The sequence below is a fragment of the Equus caballus genome, chromosome 7 (genome assembly GCF_041296265.1).
Source record: "Equus caballus isolate H_3958 breed thoroughbred chromosome 7, TB-T2T, whole genome shotgun sequence".
Lineage (NCBI taxonomy): Eukaryota > Metazoa > Chordata > Mammalia > Perissodactyla > Equidae > Equus > Equus caballus.
Window position 1 is genome coordinate 73,242,201 of NC_091690.1, and position 26,600 is coordinate 73,268,800.

Genomic DNA, 26,600 nt, shown 5'->3' on the forward strand with positions numbered 1-26,600 from the left:
TGACATGCAGTATTAAATACTTCTCTTGCTCCTGTCAGTATACACACAGAAAGCTACTGAGAGCAGGTGCTGTGAAATGGCTGTCTTTGCAGTTTGTTGAAACCAGGTCCACCTGTGTGGAGACTTGTCCTTTTGAGTGGCACCTGGCTGACTGTAGGAGCAGGTCTGAATTGAAGGTCTGGAATGTTAATCTCAGAATGGACTGAGCCATTGTGATGAACAAAGACTGCAGAATATATGAAGTGGAACAGAAAGAGTAAAAGTTAAACCAGGATTAAAATTTCTGAAATAGGTGAGGAGTATTGACAGAACTTGGGAGACCACCTAGGCCTGCAAATCTCAATTGGCTAGCGCCCCACCCACCCACCCTCAAGATTCTAATATGTAGAGAGACGCATGGCACATGTGCACACGCACAAAGTATGACTGATGAGCATGTGTTGTATTCTTTAGGTGTGTCAAAGCAGGAGAGTAATTGAGAGACTTCCAGTGCTCTTATTTCCATGGGTGGGAATAGGTCGGTTATTTTGATAGACTACAATATCCTATTCTGAACCAAGATTCTGGATTTTTGTTGCTGTTGTTTTTCCAACTTAAAAAAATTATTCCTTAGGTGGATTTTATTAAAATTGATGATAATTTTTTTCTTAAATCTGGTCACTTTTAAGTGATTACAGTTATGTGTTGCTTATTGATAGGAATATGTCTGAGAAATGCATCGTTAGGCAATTTCATTGTTGTGTAAACATAGAGCGTACTTACACAAACCTAGATACTATAGCCTTCTACACACCTTGCTATATGGTACTAATCTTACCGACCACTGTCATATATGTGGTTTTTTTGTTGACCAAAACGTCATTATGTGACACATGACTGTATAGATAAAACTTAAGGAAGAGATAAAAGACCTTCTCAGAATATGGGGTTTTAATAAAAAGAGAAAGTAGAATTGGTGAGCTTGGAGTAGAGACTGATGGATCAGTGTGGGAAAATACTGATATAATGAATACCCAGTTGTTAGATTTTGTCCCACAGTGTTTACATGAAGTCCAGCAGCTGTTTTAGAACTTGCCGCTTTTGCACTCTCCTCCTTAGTTCCACAGGTTTACCTATGGTGACTTAAAGCAAGCCGTCTTTTCCCCTTGTAAAATAGTGGGAAAATTCATTGCTAAAGTTTGCAGGTGAAATGAAGCCAAAATCTTTAAGACTAGAGTAGGGTACTTTAAAGTAGTTAAGTGGTAAAATATGGTAAGATATATGTGTGTGTGTGTATGTGTGATGTTTACATATATAGACATATGCATATATATATACATTTATCACTCAGTAAAAATAAGAAATAGGTTTATTTTTATGTTAAATGTTATTTAAAATAATTTATATTAGTATAATTCCAAACATACAGAAAAATTGTAAGAACAGTACAAAGTCCTATGTATCCTTTTTACCTGGATTCCCCAGTAAACATTTTATTAATTTTCTCCCTCTCACTTAACATGTATGTGTATATATGTATATATGTGTTTGATGTGTGTGTGTCCATTGTCATTATTCTTCTTATGATCCATTTGAGAGCAAACTTCAGACATAATTCCTCATCACTTCTAAATGCTCCAGAATTTATATCCCCCAAATAAGGCTACTCTCCTACCTCATCATCCACACCTACAACCATCCGGATCAGGAAATCAGCATCAGTACAGCACTACCGTCCAATCCACAGACACAGTCCAAGTTTTACCAACTCTTCCAACAGTGTATTTTTTTGATTTCTGATATGAGATCCAAACTAGGATCATTTGTTCCATTTAGTTGTCATGTCTCTTTAGTCTCCTTCAATCTGGAAAAGTTCCTCTGTTTTTTCCTGTCTTTCATGACTTTGACAGTTTTAAAAGGTACATCTTTGCTTCAGTAGGCTATCCCTCAAGCTGGGCTTGTCCAGTATTGCTATGTGTCTAATCTCAGGTCATGCATTCTTGACAAATACCTCAGAAATGTGATGCTGTGCTCGTCTCAGTACATCATATCTAGAAACACATGATGTCAGCCTGGTGATATTAGTCTAAATCACTTAGTCAATTTTGTATCTGCTAGGTTTTTTCCACTATAAAGTCATCGTTCTTTCCTATGCAATGGTAACTATTTGAGGGGAAAATATGCCAATATCCTGTTCCCCATCAAATTTCCACCCACCAGCCTTAGCATACTTTGATGAAACACTCTTGAATCAATCACTTTTATGATGATTGCCAAATGGTAAAATAATTTCATCATTTCTTCTACATTTATAAGTTGTCATTCTAACCATAAGAAGTTTCTTTTTTTTTTTTTTTTTTTGAGGAAGACTAGCCCTGAGCTAACTACTGCCAGTCTTCCTCTTTTTGCTGAGGAAGCCTGGCCCTGAGCTAACATCCGTGCCCATCTTCCTCTACTTTATATGTGGGACACCTACCACAGGATGGCGTGCCAAGCAGTAGCATGTCCACACCCGGGATCCGAATGGGCAAACCCCGGGCCGCCGAGAAGCGGAACGTGTGCACTTAACCGCTGTGCCACCGGGCCGGCCCCACCATAAGAAGTTTCTATTCGCCTCTACTTATTTATTTATTCATTTGTGTGTATCATCATGGTCATGGATTTCTATTTTATTCAATGGATTGAAATTAGTTGCTCTTATTATTTGTTATTATGCTTAAATTGCTCCATACATGATCAATAGGAGTCCCTTCAAGCTCACTTCTGTCCTTCAAATGTGTCTACATTATTCTCTGAGCGTTTTCTTTCTGGTGCAAGGTGTTCCAGGCTTATCATTTACTTTCCTTGCCCCAATTCTGGAATCAACTGTTTCCTCAGAAACCCCTATTTCATTTTAGTGGAAGATAGTATTAAGAAACTAAATTCTAGGCACTTGGTGTGCTCATTGCTTCGGGGTGTTATTGCTTCTAATCCTTCTCATGAACAGAGCTAGGAAATAAATGTATGTATATATACACATATACAGCTAGATCTATTTCTATATCTATATGTGTGTATGTAAACATAAATTCACATTGAGATGCCCAATTCCAATCCAATACCTCAGGATTCTTTCTAGCCTTCTCTTTGTTATGTAAATGCCTTCTTTGACAGTGAGGAATTTGGCTCCCATTATCCTCTCTCTATATAATTAAACTCAATCTTGTTGTGTATTACTCATCTTCTGACCACCCTGGTCACCTACTCAGCCTTTTATTTTCCCCTCCCAAACTTGCTACTCTTGAGTCTTCCCAATCTCAGTAATGGCAACTATATCCTTGCAATTGCTCAAGCCAAAAGCCTTTCTGTTGTCCTTCTTGCCCCTCTCCAAAGCCACATCCATCTCATCAGTAAATCTCTTCAGTTCTACCTCTAGATAGAACCATTTTCCCCCACCTCCACTGCTACTATTCTAAACCAAGCCACCATTTTTTTTTTTTTAAAGATTGACACCTGAACTAACATCTGTTGCCCATCTTTCTTCTTCTTCTCCCCCAAGCCTCCCCCCTCCTCCCCCCAGTACACAGTTGTGTGTTCTAGTTGTAGCTCCCTCTCATTCTGCTGTGTGGGACGCCACCTCAGCATGGCCTGATGAGTGGTGCTAAGGCCACACCAGGATCCGAATCAGTGAAACCCTGGGCCACCGAAGTGGAGTGCACAAACTTAACCACTTTCTACTTACACCCCTCCCTTCAATGTCTGTTCTTCACGCAATAGCCAATGTGATCTTTTTAAAACCTAAATCAGATTATATCATGCCTTTGCTCATAACCTACTGGTAGTTTCTCTTCTCACTCAGTTTAAAAGTCAAAATTCTTATGAAGGTCCTACGTCACCTACCACTTTTTACCTCACTGTAATTCAGCCATATTGACCTTCTTACTATTCCAGAAAAGTCATACTCTCACCTCAGGGCCTTTGCCCTTGTTGTTTCCTCAGCAAGCTATGTCCTATCCCCAGATATCCACATATATTACTACTCCCTCACTTCATTCAGGTCTTTGTTCAAATGTGACTTTATCAGTGAGACTTTCCCTGACTGCCCAAGATAGCATCCTTTTCTTCACTCTCTATTCCTTTGCTTTATGTTTATTGTATGTATTACAACCAGACATAATATTTAAGAGCAGGGATTTTGGTCTTGTTTTTCTTTCCACATATTATCCCCACCACCTAGAGTAATGTCTGACAAGTAGTAGACTCTTGATAAATGTTTGTTGAATGATTTTTTTGTGCATTCATGTTTAGTAAATTCTTTTGGGTGAAATTGATTTGGGTGATAGATTAGTGATATCTGTTTTATATAGCTGTAAATAAGATAGATGTTTTACTTGTTTTACAAGGAGAGTTAGTGTCAAAAATAAGCTATCACTTGGCCTGAAGAGACAGAGTTCATTTTCAGAATGTAAATGATTCAGAAAACAATTAGAGATTAGAGATATTTGGAAAAAGGGCCTGTTAATAGAGCTGATAAGAGATGTGCCCATCACCAGCTCCATGTTTGTAGGATCTGGAGTTTATGTGCTGCCTTAGTTTCTGATGCTGGGCAGACCCTTTCAAGAGCATTTCTCAAAGAATATTCTTTTTCTCTAATTGTAACCTTTCTTTCTGATCCAAGACTGTTGGGCATCCCGTGTTTTCTGGCATAGTTTATTTTTCTTAATATCTAATACCATATTTATTTTATTTCCTATTGGAACAATAACTTCATAAGTTCCTTTTATTCTTTCTACTTCCAGTAGCAAAATTTTTGGAAGTTGAAGTATATTAGAACCAGCAGAGGAGTAGTTCTGTTTGCTTCAGGGTAGCCTGAGGTGCTAGACAGCGTTAACTATTGACCTTAAGAAAAAGTAGATAATTCTTATCAAGAAAGCCTCCTTCTAGGAACAGGCTTTCATTGTCCTGTATTTCCTAACCTGTGAGATCCTGTTTCTTCAACTATGGAAATAGGACTAACAGTATCCTTTTCATAAATTGTAAATACGTATAAGTGGTTGGCACATAGTAGATGTTCTTTAAGTACTCGTTTCTTTTCACTTTCCCTGATTTTCCACTAATCAGCATAACTTAATGTCTTATCTACATTAATAAACTCTCATGTATCTTAACGAATTTTTTTTACCAGAATAGTTAAAATTCATGAATACAAGTAAACAAAAAAGTATATGGAATTGTTTTTGCTCTAAAAATACTGAAGGCTAATATTAGATTAGTGTTTTCCCTTACAGATCTTATATATCTTTGTGGCATTAAAATAGAAGAGAGTTACTTCACCTGAGTGACCAAGCAAGACCAATATAAATGAAAGTACATAGGGAGTTTCCAAGCATTAAACTCGCAAGTGCTCCTCCTCCCTGTGTCTTCATTCGGTGAGACGTGTGCAGACATACTGTAAAGATTTAGGGATTTTTTTGGTTCTTGCCAAAAATAAAAATGCTCTAAAGTTTCCCTGTTGAGAGTGCCAACAACTTGTGGATTCAGAAAGTTATCTTTTAAGTGAAAGAAAGAGTCTGTTTTTAATAGTATTCTTGTTAACTAGATCTTCCCTAAGCTTTATAGAGTAAACACTTTATCTGCTATACTGAACTCTAGCCTCATTTCCTCAGCAAGCATGATTGATTTCAGTTAGATATTAAGAGCTTATAAACAAACTGAAAAGTAGCCTTCAAATCAGTGGGAAAATAACAGATTATAAAGGTAATGATGTTGAGGCTTTCTAGAAAAAAAAATTTGATCCCTACGTTATACCAGGCCAAATTATAGATTTGTTAAAGATAAATGTAATAGAGAAAAACATGGGTGAAGATTTATGTGATCTTAATGTGAGGACGAGATTTTAAAGTATTCTAGCAAAGGCAGATGCTTTGGGAATATGGTGCTAGATTTGCCAATCCCAAATTTTAAAAATGTGTAATACAATAATAATAACAACAATAGCTTACATTTATTGAGCTAAGTGCCGAGCCTTGTAGCAAGTGCTTTACATATAAGTCAAAGTGCCAAGATTGAGAAACTGCCCTAGAACTACACAATCTATAACCCTGGTCTGCTTTCCATGTTATCACAGGCAGCAATACCACTGGATGTTTTGCCGTGGTATGACAAGTATTACCAGCTTCCCAGTCTGCAGCATCTCTTTCCTCACCGCTTGCTACTCTGCTTAATACAGGTGCTTAGGAGATGCAACCTCCCACTACAAGATATTAGTTCTGTGTTAATTAGGATAAGGACTAAACAACTAAAATAGAGAGACCCAAAATGTAATGGCTCAAACAAGTTAATTTCTCATACAGTAGTTCAAGGTTCATAGGTAGGCTCTACCTCATGAAGTTATTCAAGGACCCAGATAACAAGATAACTTCACCACCTCCTCTCCTCACTGGCTGGTCCAAACCTGGGCCATTGACTCATTTGAGTTCTAGTCAGTAGGTAGAGGAAGAGAGCGTAGAGAAGACATACAGTTCTCTTAAGATGTAATCCCGAAAGTGGCATATATTACTTCTGCACACATTGTGTTAGAGAGAACTTAGTCACATGGCCATGCCTAACTGCAGGGGAAGCTAGGAAGTGCAGCCCCACCTTGTGCTCAGAAGGAAGGGAGAACAGATCTTGGTGGACAACAAATAGTTTCCACTACAACCACCATCTGTGCTGCCTCTAAATGTCTGATAAGGTAGGTGACAATGTGGGAGTTAAAGTGTTATTATAAATCAGTAAGAAAAATAAAAACATCCTAAAATAATTAAGGAAAAGCTATAAATTAAGTTTAAAAAATAAAAATACACTCTTCCATGTACAGTCAACTAATATTTGACAAGGGAGCCAAAAATAGTCAATGGGGAAAGCATGGTCTCTTCAATAAATGGTGTTGAGAAAACTAGATAGCTATGTGCAGAGGAATGAAATTGCCCCCCTAGCTTATACTACTCACAAAAATTAACTCAAAATGAATTAAAGACTTAAACATAAGACATGGAACTCATACAAGAAGACACAGGGAAAAAGCTTCTTCACGTTGGTCTTGTCAATGATTTTTTGGATATGACATCAACAGCACAAGCAACAGAAGCAAAGACAAACATGTGGGACTATATCAAACTAAAAAGCTTCTGCACAGCAATAGAAACTATCAACAAAATGAAAAGGCAACGTATGGAATAGGAGAAAATATTTGCCAATTGTATATCTGATAAAGGGTTAATATCCAAAATACATAAAGAACTCATACAATTCAATAGCAAAGAAAAAAATTTTTTTTAATTAAAAGATGGGCAGAGGACCTGAATAGACATTTTCCCAAAGTACACATACAAATAGCTAACAGGTATATGAAAAGGTGCTCAACATCACTAATCAGGGAAATGCAAATCAAAACCGCAATGAGATATCACCTCACACCCGTTAGAATGGCTATCATCAAAAATACAAGAGATAACAAGTGTTGATGAGGGTATTGAGAAAAGGGAGCCCCTGTGAACTGTCTGAACTGTTGTTGGGCATGTGAATTGGTATAGCCACCACAGAAAACAATAGATAGGTTCCTCAAAAAATTGAAAATAGAAATACCATATGATCCATCAGTCCCACTTTTGAGTATATATCCAAAGGAAGTGAAAACAGGATCTCAAAGAGATACCTGTGCTCCCCTGTTCATTGCAGCATTATTCAGAGTAGCCAGGATATGGAAACAACTTATCTGTCAGTGGATGAATGGATAAAGAAGATGTGGTATATATATATAATGGAATATTATTCAGCCATGAGAATCAAGGAAATCCTGCCATTTGTTAGAATTTGGATGAACCTTGAAGGCATTATGCTAAGTGAAGTAAGTTAGACAGAGAAAGGCAAATACTGTATGTTATCACTTATGTGGGATCTAAAAAGCCAAACTCATAGAAACAGAGTAGAATGATGGTTACCATGGCCTGGAGGGTGGGAGAAATTGGGAGATATTAGTCAAAGGGTACAAACTTCCAGTTATAAGATGAATAAATTATGGGGGTCCGATGTACAGCTTGGTGATTGTAGCTAATAATACTGTGTTACATACTTGAAAGTTGCTAAGAGAGAAGAACTTAAATGTTCTCACCATAAAAAAGAAATGGCAATTTTGTAATGATGGAAGTGTTAGCTAATGGTATGGTGGTAATTACATTGTAATATGTAAGTGTATCAAGTCAACACGTTGTATACCTTGAACTTACACAATGTTATATGTCAGTTACATCTCAATTTAGCTGGAAAAAACAGAGAGATATAAAAAACTAGTGACAGTACTTCATAGTCATTTGAGTTTTGACAAGGGTGTCAAGACCATTCAATGAAGGAAAGAAGAGTCTTCCAACAAATGTTGCTGAGACAACTGAATATCCACATGCAAAAGAATGAAGAGGGACTTCTACCTCACACCATTTATAAAAATTAATTCGAAGTGAATCTAAGACCTAGTTGTAAGAACTAAAACTATAAAACTAAAAACTATAAAAATAAGTTATTTTTCCTTCTTTGCCTCAGCAATTACATCCTAGGAATTTATTCTAAGTATATAAATAGATATCTAGGAAAATATTTGTCTACATGCATGATAATTACAATAGGATGAAAAACTGAAAGCAACTAAAATGTTTAAAAATAAAACATTCATTAATTTTAAGTAATTTAAATATACATTTAAATATAATATAAATGTTTAATAAATATATAAAATATATTATGTAACATTGGTTTTATATAAATTAAATACAATATAATATAAAATATAATAGATAATTTATGATATATCCAAATGATGTCATATGCTCTAATTCATTTTTAAATTATGTTGTAGATTATTTAATAACATGGAAAATGTTAACACTGTATTAACTGATTAAGGTGGATCTTAAATAATATGTAAGATATAGTCTTAAATTTGTTTTTGAAGTCTGTTTTATAAATATATGTTCACATAAGTCATCAAGATACTTAGAAGTGGTTATCTCTAGATAGTGAGATTATCTCTGATTTTTGCACAAAAAAATGATTTCCATATATTCCTCCAACCCCATAAAATTTTCTTTCCTCTGTTCTAACTCTTCTTTATACAAAATGTGCAGTTCAAAATCCACGTTAGTTTCTGTTGCTGTCTCTGGAGTAGCCTGGCGTTTGTGTCTTCTGTGCCCCATCTACCATTCAGAAATGACTAAGCTGTGATGCTTCCCTTGGAAGCATATTTTAGTCTGTGCTGTAGTTACTCCTTGGCAACTCCTTACCACTTGGTTTCAACTTACACGTATTACTTATATATCTTTTATTTTATTAGGTGTAGTGTTTTCATATTACATATTTTAATATAATTTATATATTATTTAACTGTATATAAAGCTAAGCAATGGGCGAAATATCATTCTGCAGCAGTTAACATTTTTTCCATTGATGTGCATAATGAAGTATCCCCAGATTTTGTAAATAAGTATGATTGGTATATATTTTAAATGATGAGCGTAAAGTGGACCAGAACACAGCTGCCCAGAATTATAAATCAAAGTCAATTATTAGTGTAAAAGACAAGGGAAATTAATTAATATATTCTGTAGTTCATCTATAAACCTCATCAGTAACTCTCTTCAGTTTCCTCCCCTTTGGTTAAACTATTAATAACTAACAAAGGTGTGTGAATTTCACCTCTACTGCCTTCCCATAATCAAAAGTAGAAACCTTAATGATAAGTGAAATTAGGGAAAACCAAGAAGCAGAAGAGAATTTTTGAAAGCCCCTAAATTAGCCATAAACTAGATTTATTTCCTACAGAATTGCAAGTTCTCACCCAAGATTTGAGCCTTCCTGAGTGTCTGTGCTCTCCCATACTGTAACACACCTTACTGTTCTCTGCTGCCTTTGTCCTAATTCAGTCTCTTACTAATGCATTCCTTCTCAAACCTTTCCTTCATGCATCTTGGACTTCTATTCAATAGTGAACAAATCCCTTATTTCCTCAACATTAAAAAGCGTTATAAAACATTTCAAACAGATAGCAAAATACAAAGAAAATATATTATAAATGTTCATGTATCCATTACTTAAAATTAGCAAATAGTGTTTAACATTTTGTTAGATGCAGATAAATTTTTTAAAGAAATCAAGATACAGATATAGTTAAATCCCCTGGTACCCCTCACCTGTTCCATTCCTGCTTTTCTTGTTCCCCTCTACCCTAGAGACAGCCACTATTCTGAAGATAGTGTCTTTCCTTTCTGATCATGTGTTCAATATTTTTTAAAATTCACATAACTATGTATTCATAAATAATATATAATATTGTGTACTTTTAAATAAATTGTATACAGTGGCATCATCCTGTGCTTGTTCTGCAACTTAATATTTTTAATGAACGCATTATGTTTTTGAAATTTAGTCAAATATATATAATTGTAATTGTTTCATTTTAACTTCTGTATTCTATGCCATTTTATAAACTGCAGTTTATTTATGTATTCTTCTATTGAAAGACATTTGAGTGGTTTCTAATATTTTACTGTTAAAACAATGTTCCTGTGGACATTTTTGTACATGTTTTCGTATACACATGGGTCTACACCTAGAGGTGAAATTACTGAGTCATAGAGTATGCACATCTACCTTAATGAAGTACTGCCAAAGAGATTGTACCAGTGTATACTCTCCAGCAGTATTAAGGTGTTCCCATGTTCCCACATCCTCCTCAGTACATAGTATTAGCAGACATTTTAATTTTGCCAATTGATGAGGATAAAATGGTATTTTCTATTTGCATTTCCCTAATCACTAGTGAACTTGAATGTTTTTCATCATTCCTGTTTTTTCTGCTGTGGATTGCTTATTCATAGCCTTCATCATTTTTCTATTATTTTTTTTCCCTTACCTTACCTCTTTTGCCCCCCTCCACAACCACCTGGTAACTTTCCGATCTATTGCCCTCTGGTAACCACCAATCTATTCTCTGTGTCTATGTGTTTGTTTGTTATTGTTGTTGTTTTATCTTCTACATAGTGGTGAAATTATACATTTGGCTTTCTCCATCTGACTTATTTCACTTAGCATAACCCTCAAAGTCCATCAAAGTTTCCAGAGATGGCAAGATTTCATCTTTTTTATGGTTTGGTAGTATTCCTCTGTGTGTATGTATGTATACCACATCTTGTTTATCCATCCATCCATCCACTGATAGGCACTTAGGTTGTTTCCTCTTGGCTATTGTGAATAATGCTGCAGTGATCATAGGGATGCATAATATCTTCTCAAATTAATGTCTTCATGTTCTTTGGATAAAGAATAACTAGATCATATAGTAGTCCTAGTTTTAATTTTTTGGGGAATCTCCTTACTGTCTTCCATAGTGCCTGCACCAGTTTACATTCCCACCAGCACTGTATGAGGGTTCCCTTTTCTCCACATCTTCTCCAACACTTGTTATTTCTTGTCTTTTTAATAGTAACCATTCTGATGGTGTGAGGTGGTATCTCATTGTGTTTTTTTTTTTTTCTTCTTCTCTCCAAAGCCCCACACTACATAGTTGTATATTCTAGTTGTAAGTGCCTCTGGTCATGCTATGCAGGATGCCGCCTCAGCGTGGCCTGATGAGCAGTGCTGAATCCGTACCCAGGATCCAAACCAGCGAAACCCTGGACCCCCAAAGCAGAGCACACAAATTTAACCACTCCACCACGGCACCGGCCCCTCATTGTGGTTTTGATTTGCATTTCCCTGATAAATTAGTGATATTGAACATCTTTTCACGTGCCTGTTGGCCATCTATATCATCTTTGGAAAAGTGTCTGTTCAGAACTTCTGCCCATCTTTTAATCCTGATTTCAAAACTTACTACTAAGCCACAGTAATCCAAAACATTGTGGGACTGACATAAGGATAGACATATAGATCAGTGGAATAGAACTGAGAGTCCAGAAGTAAAACCATACATACATAGTTAGGTGATTTTCTACAAGAGATACAATAGTCTTTTCAACAAATGGCACTGGGACAACTGTGTATACACATGCAGCAGGAAGAAGTTGGACCCTTACCTCTCACTGTATATCAAAATTAGCTCAAAATGGATCACAGACCTAAATGTAAGAGCTAAAACTATAAAACTCTTAGAGGAAACATGGGAACAAATCTTCAGGACCTTGGATTTAGCAATGGATTCTTAGATGAGACGACAAAAGCACAAACGACAAAAAGAAAAATAGCTAAATTAGACTTCATCAAAATTCAAACTTTTGTGCATCAAAGAACTCTATCAAGAAAGTGAAAAGACAACCTACAGAATTGGAGAAAATACTTACAAATCATATATCTGATAAGGATCTAGTATCCAGAATGTATAATGAACTCTTACAACTCAACAACAAAAAGGCTAGCCTAATTAGAAAATGAGCAGAGGGCTTGAATAGACATTTCTCCAGAGATATATAAATGGTCAATAAGCACATAAAAAGATGCTTAGCATCATTAATCATTAGGGAAATTATGGAAATGCTAATCAAAACCACAGTAAGAGACCACTTCCGTCAACTAGGATGACAATAGTAAAAATAAAATAAAATGAATAGCATAGACTTCTATAGCATATTTGTGGTAGAGCCGATACCCTTTTTCTTTCATTTTAAAAAAGATACATACTCTGTTTGATTACCAAAATACCAAAAGAAAATTTGAAAAATACAGAGAAACCCAAAAATAAAATTAAAATAACTCTAATTCCACTATGCAGCCATAAACCACTCTTATTGTCATTTTGGCATATTCTCCTAATCTTTCCTATGCATGTATTACATATACATGCTTCAAAATTGGTGTCATTTTGTTTACTAAGTACTTTTCTTTTTTTCACATAAAATACATTATGAACTAGTCCTGCCTTTAAATATTACTTGAAAATGTGATTTTAATGACCACATAGTATTTGATTAATTTGCCGTAAATTTTCTTGTCCCTTTTTGTCTACTTTTATAAATCTGTCGTAAAGATTCTTTTATACAAATCTTTGTACACTTCCTCGATCACTTCCTTAGGATACTTTTTAAAAAGTTCATTCCTTGGTCAAAAACAAAGATTTTAATACTTTCCATACAGACTTATTACTTTCCAGAAAGATTATATCAATTTATAGTCCTAAAAGCAGTGTATGAGAGTATACCTGTTTCCTTGCACCCTTATCAAAACTGTTTTATAATTAAATAAATATACCTGCATAAGCAACCATTTGAATGAATGTATAATATTGTTAATTTAATATTTTAATTTTTTGCTTACTGATAAGTTGAATGTTTTCATTTCGTGTTATTTAAACAACTCTTCTGACCAGCTACAAGTTGAAGAAAAGGATGGATCATTAAAAGAACAAGACAGCTAATGCTGAAGACAATAATGATACATTAGTAGAGTTGGAACCTATGTTTTATACCAAGCAAACTGACATCCAGTGTAATTTATTCAGGTACTATTTTAGATACTCTTAGATACTATTTTAGACATGGAGGATATAGTATGTTAGCAAACATTTTTATTTTGAGCCATTCATAATTTAACGAAGGTTTATGGATGCCTTCTATGTGCCATTTACTGGAGACACAATAGTGAACAATATCCACATGGCCTCTGTCCCCTTGAAGGAGGATAAAAATATAAAAATAGCCTTATTCATTGACTCTTACTTGCCATACATTGTGCTGACCTCATTACATATATTATTTCCTTTAATATTAAAATATTTGGAAACTGAATTTTGGAGACATGCATATATCTGATCAAAGCTGTTCACATCAACTGAAATACTACCATGCTTTATAAAAGGCCTTTCAGTATAGAAAGTGTGGTGCATTTGTGGTAAGCATAGAGTGAACATACATGCATGTATACACACAAATTCTCATTCCATTTAAGTATTGTGAGATTTTCAGTCTTTAGAATCTTGGTAGTGATGAGTTTAAAAGGCTAAGGATGATGACAAAGCTGATTCCCACTTAGGGGTAAAATTTATTTGTCCTGCTTCAATGAAATTAGAGCCAAGAATCATCTGTGTTAGGCCATTAATGCCCTTTCAGTTTAGCGCTGTTTGCACTTTCTGTGTGAAGGCTGTAGCGCTGTCACACAAAACGTTAGGGGCTCTTGCCAGCAGAGACTGTTGTGAGCAGTCCACAGATGTTGTGGAAGGAGCCCCATGGAACTTTACTGCTTGCTGCCAGAGAGAGCCATCCCCCATCTTCATAGATTTCCTGTAAGCCAGGGAGTTTTCTAAGACATCAAAATTTAACAGAGAGAAATTGGAATGTTTTCACCAAATGGACAGCTTTTAATATCTGAGTAAACCTCTATAACTCTTTAAAGAAAATTGTCATAATTGTAGGTACCGTTAAACTTTGGAATAAGAAAGTAGAAACTTAATTTTTCTTATAATTTTAGATCTATTACTTAGAAAGTTATTTGAGACACAGTCTTCTACAACTACAATCTTACTAAGTGAGGGAAAAATGTTTAGTTGTAACTTTGGTAGAAGGGGAATTATTATCATTGCTGCTGAGAAATGGATCCTCTCTTTCTTGACCTTCCTTCCTTCCTTCCTGAGTGTCCTTGGCTAATGTTTTCTCTGTGATTCAGATACTGCTGAGCACAGCAGAGGTTGGTGCTGGAATTGACTCAGTGTGGACCTGTGAGTGTTTCTAATAAGAAAAGCCAAATTCTTTTTTCATAGACTCTGTGCTTGAAAGCTTTGATATTCTGAATAACAATACACCCAAAAAAGCACAATTTGACTACTGTATTACAATTTAAAAAGATCCTGCTTTACATGTTTAGCTCAAAAGCAACTTTTATTAAGTGTAAAGACCAAAATTTCTGTGACACTGATCGTTAATATAATTTTAGAAAATATTTATGATCTTCAATCTAATTTAGAGTGCAACCCAAAGACTTTTAAAACCTACTGGATTGATTTATTAGGAAAACCAAAATAATCAAAATGATAAGTTAGTCTTAGATGACCTTTGGTAAATATTGATTTCGGTAGTTAAGAACTGAACCATTCTCTTAATAAAAATTGTGACTAATGTAATTCTTAAGTGCTTTCAGATGCACTCGGGCATCGTTTCCTCCAGAAGGTCTTCCTTAAACCTCCACGTTTGTCCAGGTGCCTCTCTTCTAGCTCCTTGTATAATCGAAATTATCCTATTACATGCTTGTCTTCATCACTTGGCCAAATTCTTCATGGTTATCTACTCAAATACACACGTAAACACAGACTCAACCCTTAGCGTAGTTCTTGGCACAGAGTAGGTTCTCAAGAAATATTTTATTGAATTGAACTGTTGAATAATTACTTTATTATTATGCTTATCACAAGTTTCTTTTTGTCGTAGTATTCCAAATCACATAGAAAATTTAGGTGCAAAGAAGTTTAGCTGTCACGTGGGAGTATACCATATGTGTAAGATTGTTCCTGTCAGAAGCTGTCTTGAGGCTGGAAAGGGTCAGACCATGTTCAGTGCAACCACCAGTTGTAGTTCAGAAGAGAGCAATGGAAACATCTAAGGACATCAGACTATGTCCTTTCTGCTAATTGTCCTGTACATCCAAGAAATGTATATTAACTCTTCCTTAAAGTTTTAATGTAATACGGAACTTTAAGATTGCCAACATCAAGGATATTGCTTCCTCAACTAAAACTAAAGCTTTATATTCTTCGTGCTAAATACTTTCTGGCATTTAAATACTTTAATGTTGAGCCAGCCCCGGTGGCCTAGCGGTTAAGTTTGACGCGCTCCGCTTCAGCGGCCTGGGTTCAGTTCTTGGACATGGACCTACACCACTTGTCTGTCAGTGGCCGTGCTGTGGCAGTGGCCTATATTCAGAAAGAGGAAGATTGGCAACAGATGTTAGCTCAAGGCGAATCTTTCTCAGCAGAAACAAAAAGTACTTTAACGTCAAAAATGCACACAAAAGATGTCATTTAAATAACGAAGCTAAAAATGAATGTGGGGAAATTCTAGGTCTAAATTGGAATGCCAAAACTTCGTCTGTCTGCAGAGGTTCTATTTACTGTCTGATATGTATGTTTTTCTGGTTTACATGCCTAAGGATGTGGACTTCTGCCATAGTTTCTCCCAGAAGCCTTTCGGGTTCCTCCATCAGGCCTTTTTGCCCTCCAGCTCTCCTTGCTTCTAGCTGTGTAACTGTGCCCATCATCACTACCTCTAGGTCATCAGGACCACAGCAAAGGAAGAGCATCTCTGCTGTTGGGGTGGTACCGTTGGTGAGCAGAAATCTGCTATTTAATTAAGCAGGAGGCACACCCTTCAGTCCTGTGGTGGAGTGAAAACAGGGATGGTGATGAAACTTCACCTTTGAGTAATCTAGGACCTTCTTTTTAGTGGGCAAAAATTCCTATGAGCTATCTTAGATTATTTTGATTAAAATGTTATTTAAATATGCACAAACAAGACTAGGTAAAAACTTACACTTACAGCTTTTATACAAGTATAAAACCAAGCAAAATTTTCATTTAAACACAGACAAATCTATAAAATCAATAAAATTCAAATTGGCAAAAAGAATTAAATATGATAGCTGATAATAATTAGTTGAACCTAAATTGCTATTTGGAATGTGAATTGTACTGTCTCTAGGCTCTTTTGAGTTCTCACTGTCTATACTACCATATGCCTATAATGGCTTTTTTTCTCTCACCACCGTTTTCAGCTCTGTTAATATAGCATTCACTGATGTCATTTGATCTCCATGTGTTGCAGCTATGTCATTTACATTTTAAGTTTAAGATTATTTTAAGTTCAAGATCTATTCTTATTAACCTAGGACCATTAGAATAAAGCTACTTGGCACATTGATCATAAACACAAGCATAAGCACAGAAATCCCAAAGCAGTATTCCAATAAAAGATAATCATCCATATAATCCTGGATCAAGTTGTGTCATTTAAAGTTATTTATTAAAATGAAAACAAAAAAATTTAAATTTCCACACAGAATTTATGGACTGCAAAGATTATGTAATTATATCCTCAGCTTCTGCTTTAAGGAAAACTACTCATTATTTTTGCCTATACAACATATATTTGAAAACAAAAGAGATTTCCTAAAGGCAGTATACTGAAGCCAGTAGATCTTGGCTTGCGTATTGGCTTGAGTCTCTGGAAGTATACTGCTTTAAGCTTGCCTGGGCAAGCCAGTCACCTTTATCACATAATTTTACTTGATTGCTGATTCTGGTGGGTTTATTGGAAATGAAGACTAATGTTTAGCAGTAGGGCGAGATGGAAAATAATGAATGGCTGGGGGACTAAATTCATATATATTTTAAAAATAGTCAAACTGATGCATATTAAAACTTTCAAATCAAATATTTGTGGAGTCTGTGAAGCTTCTTGAAAAATTCTGGATTCCCTGGAACATAGAGATAAAACATGGTCACTAAGTAAACAAACAGCAGCAGCAACAACAAATCCTGGAGAGAGAGAGGAATTTCATTTCCAGAATTGCCACATTATATAATTTTAAATGTCCAGTTTTTAACAAAAAAAATAGGAGACATGTAAAGAAATAGGAAAGTATAGCCCATGCACAGGAAGAAAAGGACTCAATAGTAACTGACCCCATGGAAGCCCATACATCAAATTTATTAGACGAAGATTTTATATCACCTAGTTTTTAATATGTTAAAAAGAGCTAAAGGAAAGCATGAGAAGAATGTCCCAACCAAAGAGAGAGTATCAACAAAGAGATAGAAATTATAAAAAGGAGGCAAATAGAAATTCTGGAGTTGAAAAATACAATAACTGAAATAAAAATGCACTAGAAGCATTCGGCATCAAAGATGGGCTGGCAGACGAAAGAATCCGTGAACTTAAAGATCAAATGATTGAGGTTATCCATTCTGAGAAAGGAGTAGTTAATTTAAAGTCTGATTTAAAAGACAGTGCAATAATTATAAAAGCAATAATTATAAAACATTGTTGATGGGTTTATAATGTATAAAGATATATTTGTATGACAATAATAGCATAGAGGAGGGAGAGAATACAGCTGTATAGGAGCAATGTTTTTGTATACTGTTCAAATTGTTTGCATTAATCCAAACGAGCGTAGTTTAAGTTAAGATCTTGATTGTAATCCCCAGGCAACCACTAACAAAACAACTCCAAAAAATATATGAAAAGAAACAAGGGAATTAACATTATACACTAGAAAATATCTATTTTACAGACCTCATGGGGAGATACTATTAATATCTCTTTATACAAGGAAATTGAGGCTTAGAGGTGTTATACTGCTTACGTTCATAATAAAATCAAGGCTCAAAACCAAGTCGTCACCAAAATCCCTTACTATAGGTCCTATAAGGAAAATAGATGAAATTCTTGGGTAGAACATAGAAATGGTTAAGCTTTGTTATTTTAATAACCATCTTTTACAAGTACCATACTCTTTTGACTCCATCAAATCAGGAATTTAAAGCTCAAGAAGGTTCAGTGTTTTCCCAAAGTGACATTGCTAGTGAGTGGTAGAATTGGGATTTGAATGCAAGTTTCTGTGGCTTAAGGTTTTCTATTGGACCATGCGGCTTTGGGGTTGCAACCTAAAAATTTAGCACACTCACAACAGATGATGCATGCTAGTAAATAACTCAAGAGGACAACACTTGATAGAAAGGCAGTAGTGAATTTTCTTTTCCTGGCTTGTAATTCACAGATAGAAACTTTGTTTTCTTTTTCACAGAACCTGAAGTAACTCAGTGCTTTTAAATAAAAGTTGTAAGTATAAAATTAGGTGATGTGTTTCTACTTTTATTTTATTATTATTGGACAGATTCGACCATGCGTTAAGATATTTACAATGATACAAATACAGCCAAGTACTTGCTTTGATCTCTTTAAATTTGTAAAAACTGTTTTTCTCTTTGCATCCTGGTTAAGTACAGATTGAAGTCTTCTCAGAAAGATAAACAAATGCAGGCAGGCAATCAGTTTTCTTCCATCAGCAAAGGAGGACTGCAGAACTTCATGATTCAGTTTTAAGATAGCTTATATTTATCACCATCTTGATATTTATATCCGTCACTTTTCCAGAACAAAGACTATTTTAGAATGCCCGTTGCTCCTGAAAAAAGAAGAGTTTGCTTTTCTAGGCTGCATTAAGGAAACTGAAGAGAGTTCAGCATAACTCTGTGACTGCAAGACCTGTACCCTTCCTGGATCTAAATAAGGAGGCTACTGTTTACAGTTCTCGCTTTAGGGGAAATTTCATCAAATGCTTAGAAAAATGACACATTTTCTTTCTCTGAACTCATAATTCATCATAGTTTTCTTCCTCAAACAAGTTCAAACAAGAAATTTACAGTTTCCTGTAAAATAAGTGTTTGGTGGAACATCCTAGAGTTCTGTTTTTGAATTTGTTTAGGATAGCCCAATTTTTTTTTACTATTTTGAGTATTTACTATTATGAGCTTGGGTTCCAAACTCAACTGATTTTAGAGATCAAGTTGATCACATGAGTATAGAGGGCAGGGGTAATATATAAGGGAATGTGTGGTCTATGGGTAACTGAAAAGAACATGGCTGCTTAAAGGCATTCAAATTCACTTTTTTCAAAAACGCTGCTAGACCATTAGAACATATGGCTGAACCAAGGCCTCATGGTTTCTCACTTTAGATTTTACAGACTTCTTCCCCTAGCAATTTGTATCAAATAAAAAGAAAAGTTTGACTGTGTCTCAAATGTGCATTTGGATGAGTTACCTACCAAGTTTTTGCATAGTGGAGACCACCAAGGAGCTAATCCTACCAGATTAACTCATGTTTGTACAAACCTTGAAAGAATGCTTCTCCTGCCCTTTCTAAGCATATATGTGAATTCTGGTGTATCACTGATTCGAAATTTTTGGCTCTTCACACAGCTCTCTATGTGAATTGAAGTTTTTGCACATCTGCTCATTTGAAATTGAATAAGCAAGAGTCCTTAGAGAACATCTTGTGCCTTGCTCGTATAAATGCTAGATAGGGCTCAGAGGCATCTTCACCATGCATGCCCTTGTCAAACGTTTACAGTTATGACACTTATATCATTGATTGTGAGTTTTAAGTAGTTGTTATCTGACTTTAAATTTATAAGAAAGACATGTAGCGGGACCGGCCCCATCGCTGAGTGGTTAAGTTCGCACACTCTGCTTCAGTGGCCCAGGGTTTCGCCAGTTCAGATCCTGGGCACAGACATGGCACCGCTCATCAGGCCACGCTGAGGCAGCGTCCCGCATGCCACAACTAGAGGCACCCACAACTAAAAATACACAACTATGTACTGAGGGGCTTTGGGGAGAAAAAGGAAAAATTTTTTTTAAGTCTTAAAAAATTTCTACATGTAGAAATACGTGTAGCTTTTGGATTATATTTATGATTCAACTTTGAAATAAAAATTGTCTACTTCAAGCTTTTAGATCTGTTTGACTGAAGAGAACCAGCAATAGTAAGGCAAGCTATTGAATTATTATTACTTGCCATTAATTATCTATATGAATCAAGCTTTTCTCTTATAATGCAACCAAAAGAAATAATTTAGATAATAGGGCTGATATAAGCTATAGTTATCATCCATAACCCTTTAGTAAGGAGTCTCTTAATTTCAAATAATAAAGACTCAGTGTTTCTTGAGCAAAACAAGAATTTGTTGGCTCAGGTAAACAAATCACAGAAAGGACAAGGTGGTGCCTGCTCAGGAACCACCCGATCCAAGGACATTCTCTGTCTCTCTCCTCTGCCCCCTATTCCCAGCTTCATTCTGCCTATTTCCCATCACTGCTTTTCCTTGTGAGTTGGTTTAAGTCCCTCCTATTGCAGATAGGCTTTCTCTACTTGGTGGGAAGAATAGCCACTTGGTGGGATGAATAGGCCATTTTGGACTCATCTTTCATCTTCCATCCCAGGATTGACCTACTTTAGGTCAAGTGCCCTCCTCTGCCCAGTAACTGTGGGCAAAAGGGCAGAGGTATGATGTTCTGTCTTGCATACCAGCTTGGCCTGCAAGTTCAGCCCTGTGGCCAAGAGAGCGGGATCTGTCACTAGAGGGAGAGAAAATATGTGTGAAGTTTTATGTCCTGAGAGTCCACATAAAAAGATGCCGCTACTAAAAAGGTTTGAAAACTACTGCATTAGATAGAGTTTTGTGAAGTTAGTTTCTTCTCTAGCTTGTACAGAATTTTACGAATGCTACATAACGTCTTCAGGCTTACTTAGTCGTGGGACTCAAGTTGGGCTCATTCATTTTTTTTTTAGCATGTGAATTCTGATTGGTGTATTGTTTGTTGAACAGATACTTATTAAGCACTACCAGTATAGCAAACCCTGTAACTCAGCACAGAAGACACAGTGGTAAACATACAGACATGGTCCCTCCCTTCAAGGAACTTAACAAACCAAAAGGAGAGACAGACAAATAGGCATCACCAGTGCTAGATTATATTTCATGATTCGGAGGTATGAAGCAAAAGACAAGAGGGAGGTCCAGAATAGATAATGATTAAGAGAAGATCTTAAGGATGAGTACGAGTTAGCCAGACCAAGAAGGAGAGGGGAGAGAGTAGTCAAGAAAGAGGGAAAGCCTGTGTGAAAGCTCAGAGGCAAGAGAGAAATACTGGAGGAAACAAAAGATGTGCGTCGGGGGACAGTGTACTGTGGAAGGAGAATAGGAGTAATGAGTGAAGAAGCTGGAGAGGTCAGCTAAGTCCAGATCCTACAGTCACGAAATCATGAATTTTATTTTGTTTTTCTTTATCCTAAATGTAACAGGTAGTCAGTGAACATTGTTGAGCAGTCAAGTAAAATATGCAATTGAGAAACTTCCTCCCAGCTGCAGAAGAGCAGTTGGAGAAGAGAATGGTTCGGTCTAAGAGGCAGTTTGATACAAAGGTGTGAAAGTCAGAGGAGGGGAATAGTGTCTGGTCAAAATCTAAGTTAAATAATTATGTATTTTTTACTGGAGTAAGACTGACCCAATTAGGATAAATTAAATGCCTGATTCTCTCATTTTCTCTCAATGTTTCTTCAGTGCCTTCCCTCTCGTGCAGTTGGGGCCTGCTTTTGTAGCTCCCGCCTTTCTTGGTTCCGTTCATTTCAGTGATCATTTACTGCAGGCTTTCTCTGCTAAGGTTAGAGATAAAGGGAAGAAGCAAGTGCTGCCTGCTCTCAAGGAACTGATGGTCCCTTGGAGAAATCAGACATATATATGTATGTACATATAAATGGTTTCAGTATGCAATTTAGAAACATCCTAACTGCAGTGTGGAAATGGGTTGGCAGGAGGGACAGCTGGTTGCAGAGCAATAGGAGATTGCTGCAGTAATCTAGATGAGACAGCTACTAAGTGCTATGATAGACAATGATAAGTACTTTGTGTGATAAGTACTGTGATGCAGGAGTTTGTAAAAAGCATTTTCAAGCTCTCTTCTTTGGTTCCCAGTATTTTTTTCTGTGTGGGGGGACAACTTATTTTCTAATTATTGGCTTTTTAGTCAAAGTCCATATAAATATTTATGTATTCTACGTTCTAATCACAAACCATATTGAGACAGTTCTACCCAGAATTGCTTTGAACTTCATCTCTAGGCACCATCACTGGTTCAAACGACTGCAGTTAACTTGAGGCATGGGGCTGGAGCCAATCATAGGATAATCATCCACTTCCTGTGCTTTGAATTCCAATCATTTCTTAATTTTCATACCTCCTGCATTAACTCTGCACACTGGCAATAATGCACCTGGGCCAGAAGGCCTCCAGCTATCTCATTCTTACCCACCAGAAAAATTGATACGTGTGCAGGTTAATGAATACAGCCCCCCTGCAAAGGTGATAATTAAAATTCAGGAGATTCTGGGTGTTGAATAGGGTGAAAGAAATATTTTAAGGTTAATCTCTGTCTGCTGGAAGAGGCTTCCAACCACGTGGCCCACCTCCCACCTAATGTAGTTTCATGAAGCCTCCCTTGGGTTACTGAAGCCTTTTCTGTGTTTGGTACATGATGTCTAATAGAACATCTCTCTTACCTGGAATGTCTTGGGTGTAACTTGCCTGTCAGCCAACTCATTCAGTGCATATTTGTTGCTGTGTTAAACTCCAGAGTAGAGCAACCATTTATATATTCTTTACATATTTTTGAGCATCCGCTGTCTGCCAGGCACTGTGCCTGACTAGGACTCAATCCATGCCTTGTAGTAATACCCATACAGCATACAGAAGATTGTGGAATCACTATGGAGGAACTGGTTGTCAGTTTTGTAAAGCATTTGGAACATGGTAAGCCATTAGTAAATGTTAGTTGCCTGTGTTAGCCATCATTATTACTGTCTGACTGGGAGAGAAGAGGGGGCAGGACGTTCCAGGCTAAGAGACTAAGTGAATGGCATTTTCCAAAATGGCTCAGTCTGGTTGGGGTGTAGAGTACAGTGCAGACGACAGTGATGCGAGGTGGCGCTAATGAGAGGTAGTCTGGGACCAGATGATAAAGGACCTTAGATATCAGCTAAAGGATTTTGACATTTCAAAATATATCACTGTAACCATTTGACTTTTCAAAATATGCCAGTGGGAAAGTATTGGGAAAAAAAAAATTTGTGGCATCACTTTATTTTTCTGTTCTGATATTCAAGTTTTCTTTTTACAGTTTTATGGAAAATTTCCAGCATACACTGAAGTAAGAAGAGTAGTATAATGCCCCACATGTACTTGTTACCTAGCTTTAACAATTATCAGTATGTGGCCAATCCGTTGAAGATTTTTAAGCAAGGCAAGAAAGGAGACTAACATTGTGCCACTTCCATTACCTTATTTAATCTTCACAGTGTCCCTTGGAGTATGTGGTTTTCCTACTCCCTGTTTACAAGTGAGAAAATCATCAAAATGATGAAGTAAGTAAGAGTTCTGAGATTCTAACCCACATCCAGCTTATCTCAAAACTCAAGTTCTTTCCCATGCTGTATCATGCTGCCTCAATAATTCTGAAGCAGAGCATGATTGTCAGTTGAAAACAGCTGCTGATCTGCCTACCTGCTATGTTGGTGCTGTTGAGGCTACTGAGGATGGTAGACTTCCCGCCTCCAGCTACTTTTACAGGGTCAGCAGGATCTAAGTCTACATAAATGCACTTAATCAACCTAATCAGCTAAAATGACTCTTTAGTCTAGTGGTACTCAAAGTGTGGTCCCCAGACCAGCAGCAAGTTGATAAAAAATAGAGGGGCCGGTTAAGTGCGCATGTTCCACTTCGGCAGCCCGGGGTTCGCCGGTTCAGATCCTGGGTGCAGGCATGGCACCACTTGGCAAAAGCCATGCTGTGGTAGGCATCCCACGTATAAAGTAGAGGAAGATGGGCATGATGTTAGCTTAGGGCCAGTCTTCCTCAGCAAAAAGAGGATTGGCAGCAGTTAGCTCAGGGCTAATCTTCCTCAAAAAAAAAAGAAAAGAAAAGAAATTCTCAGGCCCCACCCCCCAATCTACTGAATCAGAAACTCAGAGAGTGGGATACTCATGATGCCTATGTTGCTATTTGCTGTGTTTAAATAAAGTACTCCATTGGTTTCTTGCAAACACACGGTTTCAACAATCTGCAAAAGCATTTCTAAGGCAAAAATCTCATATCAGAAGAAGTCCTGTTTCTTTTTTAACAAGTTCATGAAAAACATGTCTTAAGAGGAATTTTTATTCAGACTTAACACCAGCAGTCTCTCTGGGGATGTTACATAACTACATGTTACAATGGAAAGGAATCTTAAGGAATTTGCACGGCCCGTGTTTAAAGTACTTGATGGCGCCATCTGCTGGTTAAAGCACTACAGAATGTGCAGCTTGATTACTCAATGCTTTGGGGACAGACTCTGTTATTTCTAAAAAATCAGTTTTATAGTAAAAATTTAATGGAATAGCCAAACATGAGATATATGGAGAACTTTTTACTGTAAAACCGCCATTTAGAATTCTTAGATATCACAGCAAAACACAAGCAACAAAAGAAAACATAGCTAAATTAGACTTCATCAAAATTAAAAACTTCTGTGTCAAAGGACACTATTGAGAAAGTGAAAAAGCCCACAAAATGGGAGAATATGTTTGAAAATCATATATCTGATAAAATATATATATCCAAATACATAAATAGTATCCAAATATATAAAGAATGCTTACAACTCAACAACAAAAAGTAAAACAACCCAATTAAAAGATGAGTGAAGGGGGCCAGCCCAGTGGTGCGGCGGTTAAGTTCACACATTCTGCTTCTGCGGCCCTGGGTTTGCTGGTTCGGATCCTGGGTGCGGACATGGCACCGCTTGGCAAGCCATGCTGTGGCAGGCTTCTCACATATAAAGTAGAGGAAGATGGGCATGGATGTTAGCTCAGGGCCTACCTTCCTCACCAAAAAAAGAAAAATGGTTAGACACAGACTTACCATAGAACCCAGCAATTCCTTTACTATGTATATACCCAAGAGAATTGGAAACAGGTGTTCAAACAAAAACACAAATGTTCGTAGTAGCATTATCCATAATAGCCACAAAGTAGAAACAACCCAAATGTCCATCAACTGATGATTGGATAGATAAAATATGGTATATTGATACAATGGAATATTATTCAGCCATAAAAAGAAATAAAGTACTAATATATTGATGAACCTTGAAAACATTATGCTAAGTAACAGAGGCAGGCACAAAAGGCCACATGTTATATGATTCCATTTATATGAAATGTCCAGAAGAGGCAAAGCCATAGGGATAGAAAGTAAATTATGGTTGCCAGAGGCTGGGGCAAAGGAAGAATGGGAATGAGTGCTGAATGGGTGTGAGATTTCTTTTTGGGGTGATGCAGATGTCCTGGAATTAGATAGTAGTGATGGTTGTACAACACTGTGAAGGTGCTAAAAGCCACTGAATTGTACTCTTTAAAATAGTTAAAATGGTAACTTTTATTGTTGTAGTTTATTTTGTTATTCTATGTTTTTAACTCCCACACCTACTCTGTTATAAAGTGATTACAGAAGTTGACACAGCTAATAAGCAGATGAGCAAAGATCAAAATTCAACCATTTTGTCTCCAAGTTTTGTCCTATTCCGACAGCTTTTTTCAATATTGGTTACCTTTACCTTTTTCAGTTCCTATTTGTTAAAAAGATTCAACATTTTCCCAGGTGATTGTTTAAGGTATATGTTTACTCTTACAAAACAAACTGTATCTTTTGTCCATTATTAATAGATTTTAAACTGAACTTACCTTGTATGCAATAGATATTATATGTCAAAGCCTTATAATTTCTTTGTGTTTGTTTACTCCTCTTTTACAGGCTCTTGATGGAAATGTGTATGATCACCTCAAGGATTATTTAATAGCCTTCAGCCGGACTGAGCTAGAGACATGCCAAGCTGTGCAGAACACATTCCAGTTTTTATTAGAAACCTCCAGCAAGGTAAGTTACCTTAGTACAATATGTAATGTTATCCATTTTAGAATCTAAAATGTTTTTGCATACAAACAAAATGAAAGTACCAGTGACATTAGGAGAATGCTTTA

General features: G+C 36.4%; 1 protein-coding gene across 9 annotated transcripts in view; it reads left to right on the forward strand.

Annotated features, from left to right (window-relative positions):
- Positions 1-26,600, forward strand: part of FCHSD2 (FCH and double SH3 domains 2) — a 280,728-nt gene that overhangs the window by 192,911 nt on the left and 61,217 nt on the right. For all 9 annotated transcript variants that reach the window (XM_070274437.1, XM_070274441.1, XM_023645793.2 and 6 more), the window contains one exon: positions 26,374-26,496. In XM_070274437.1, coding sequence (XP_070130538.1) covers positions 26,374-26,496 — 123 coding nt within the window. The remainder of the gene's footprint in view (positions 1-26,373; positions 26,497-26,600) is intronic.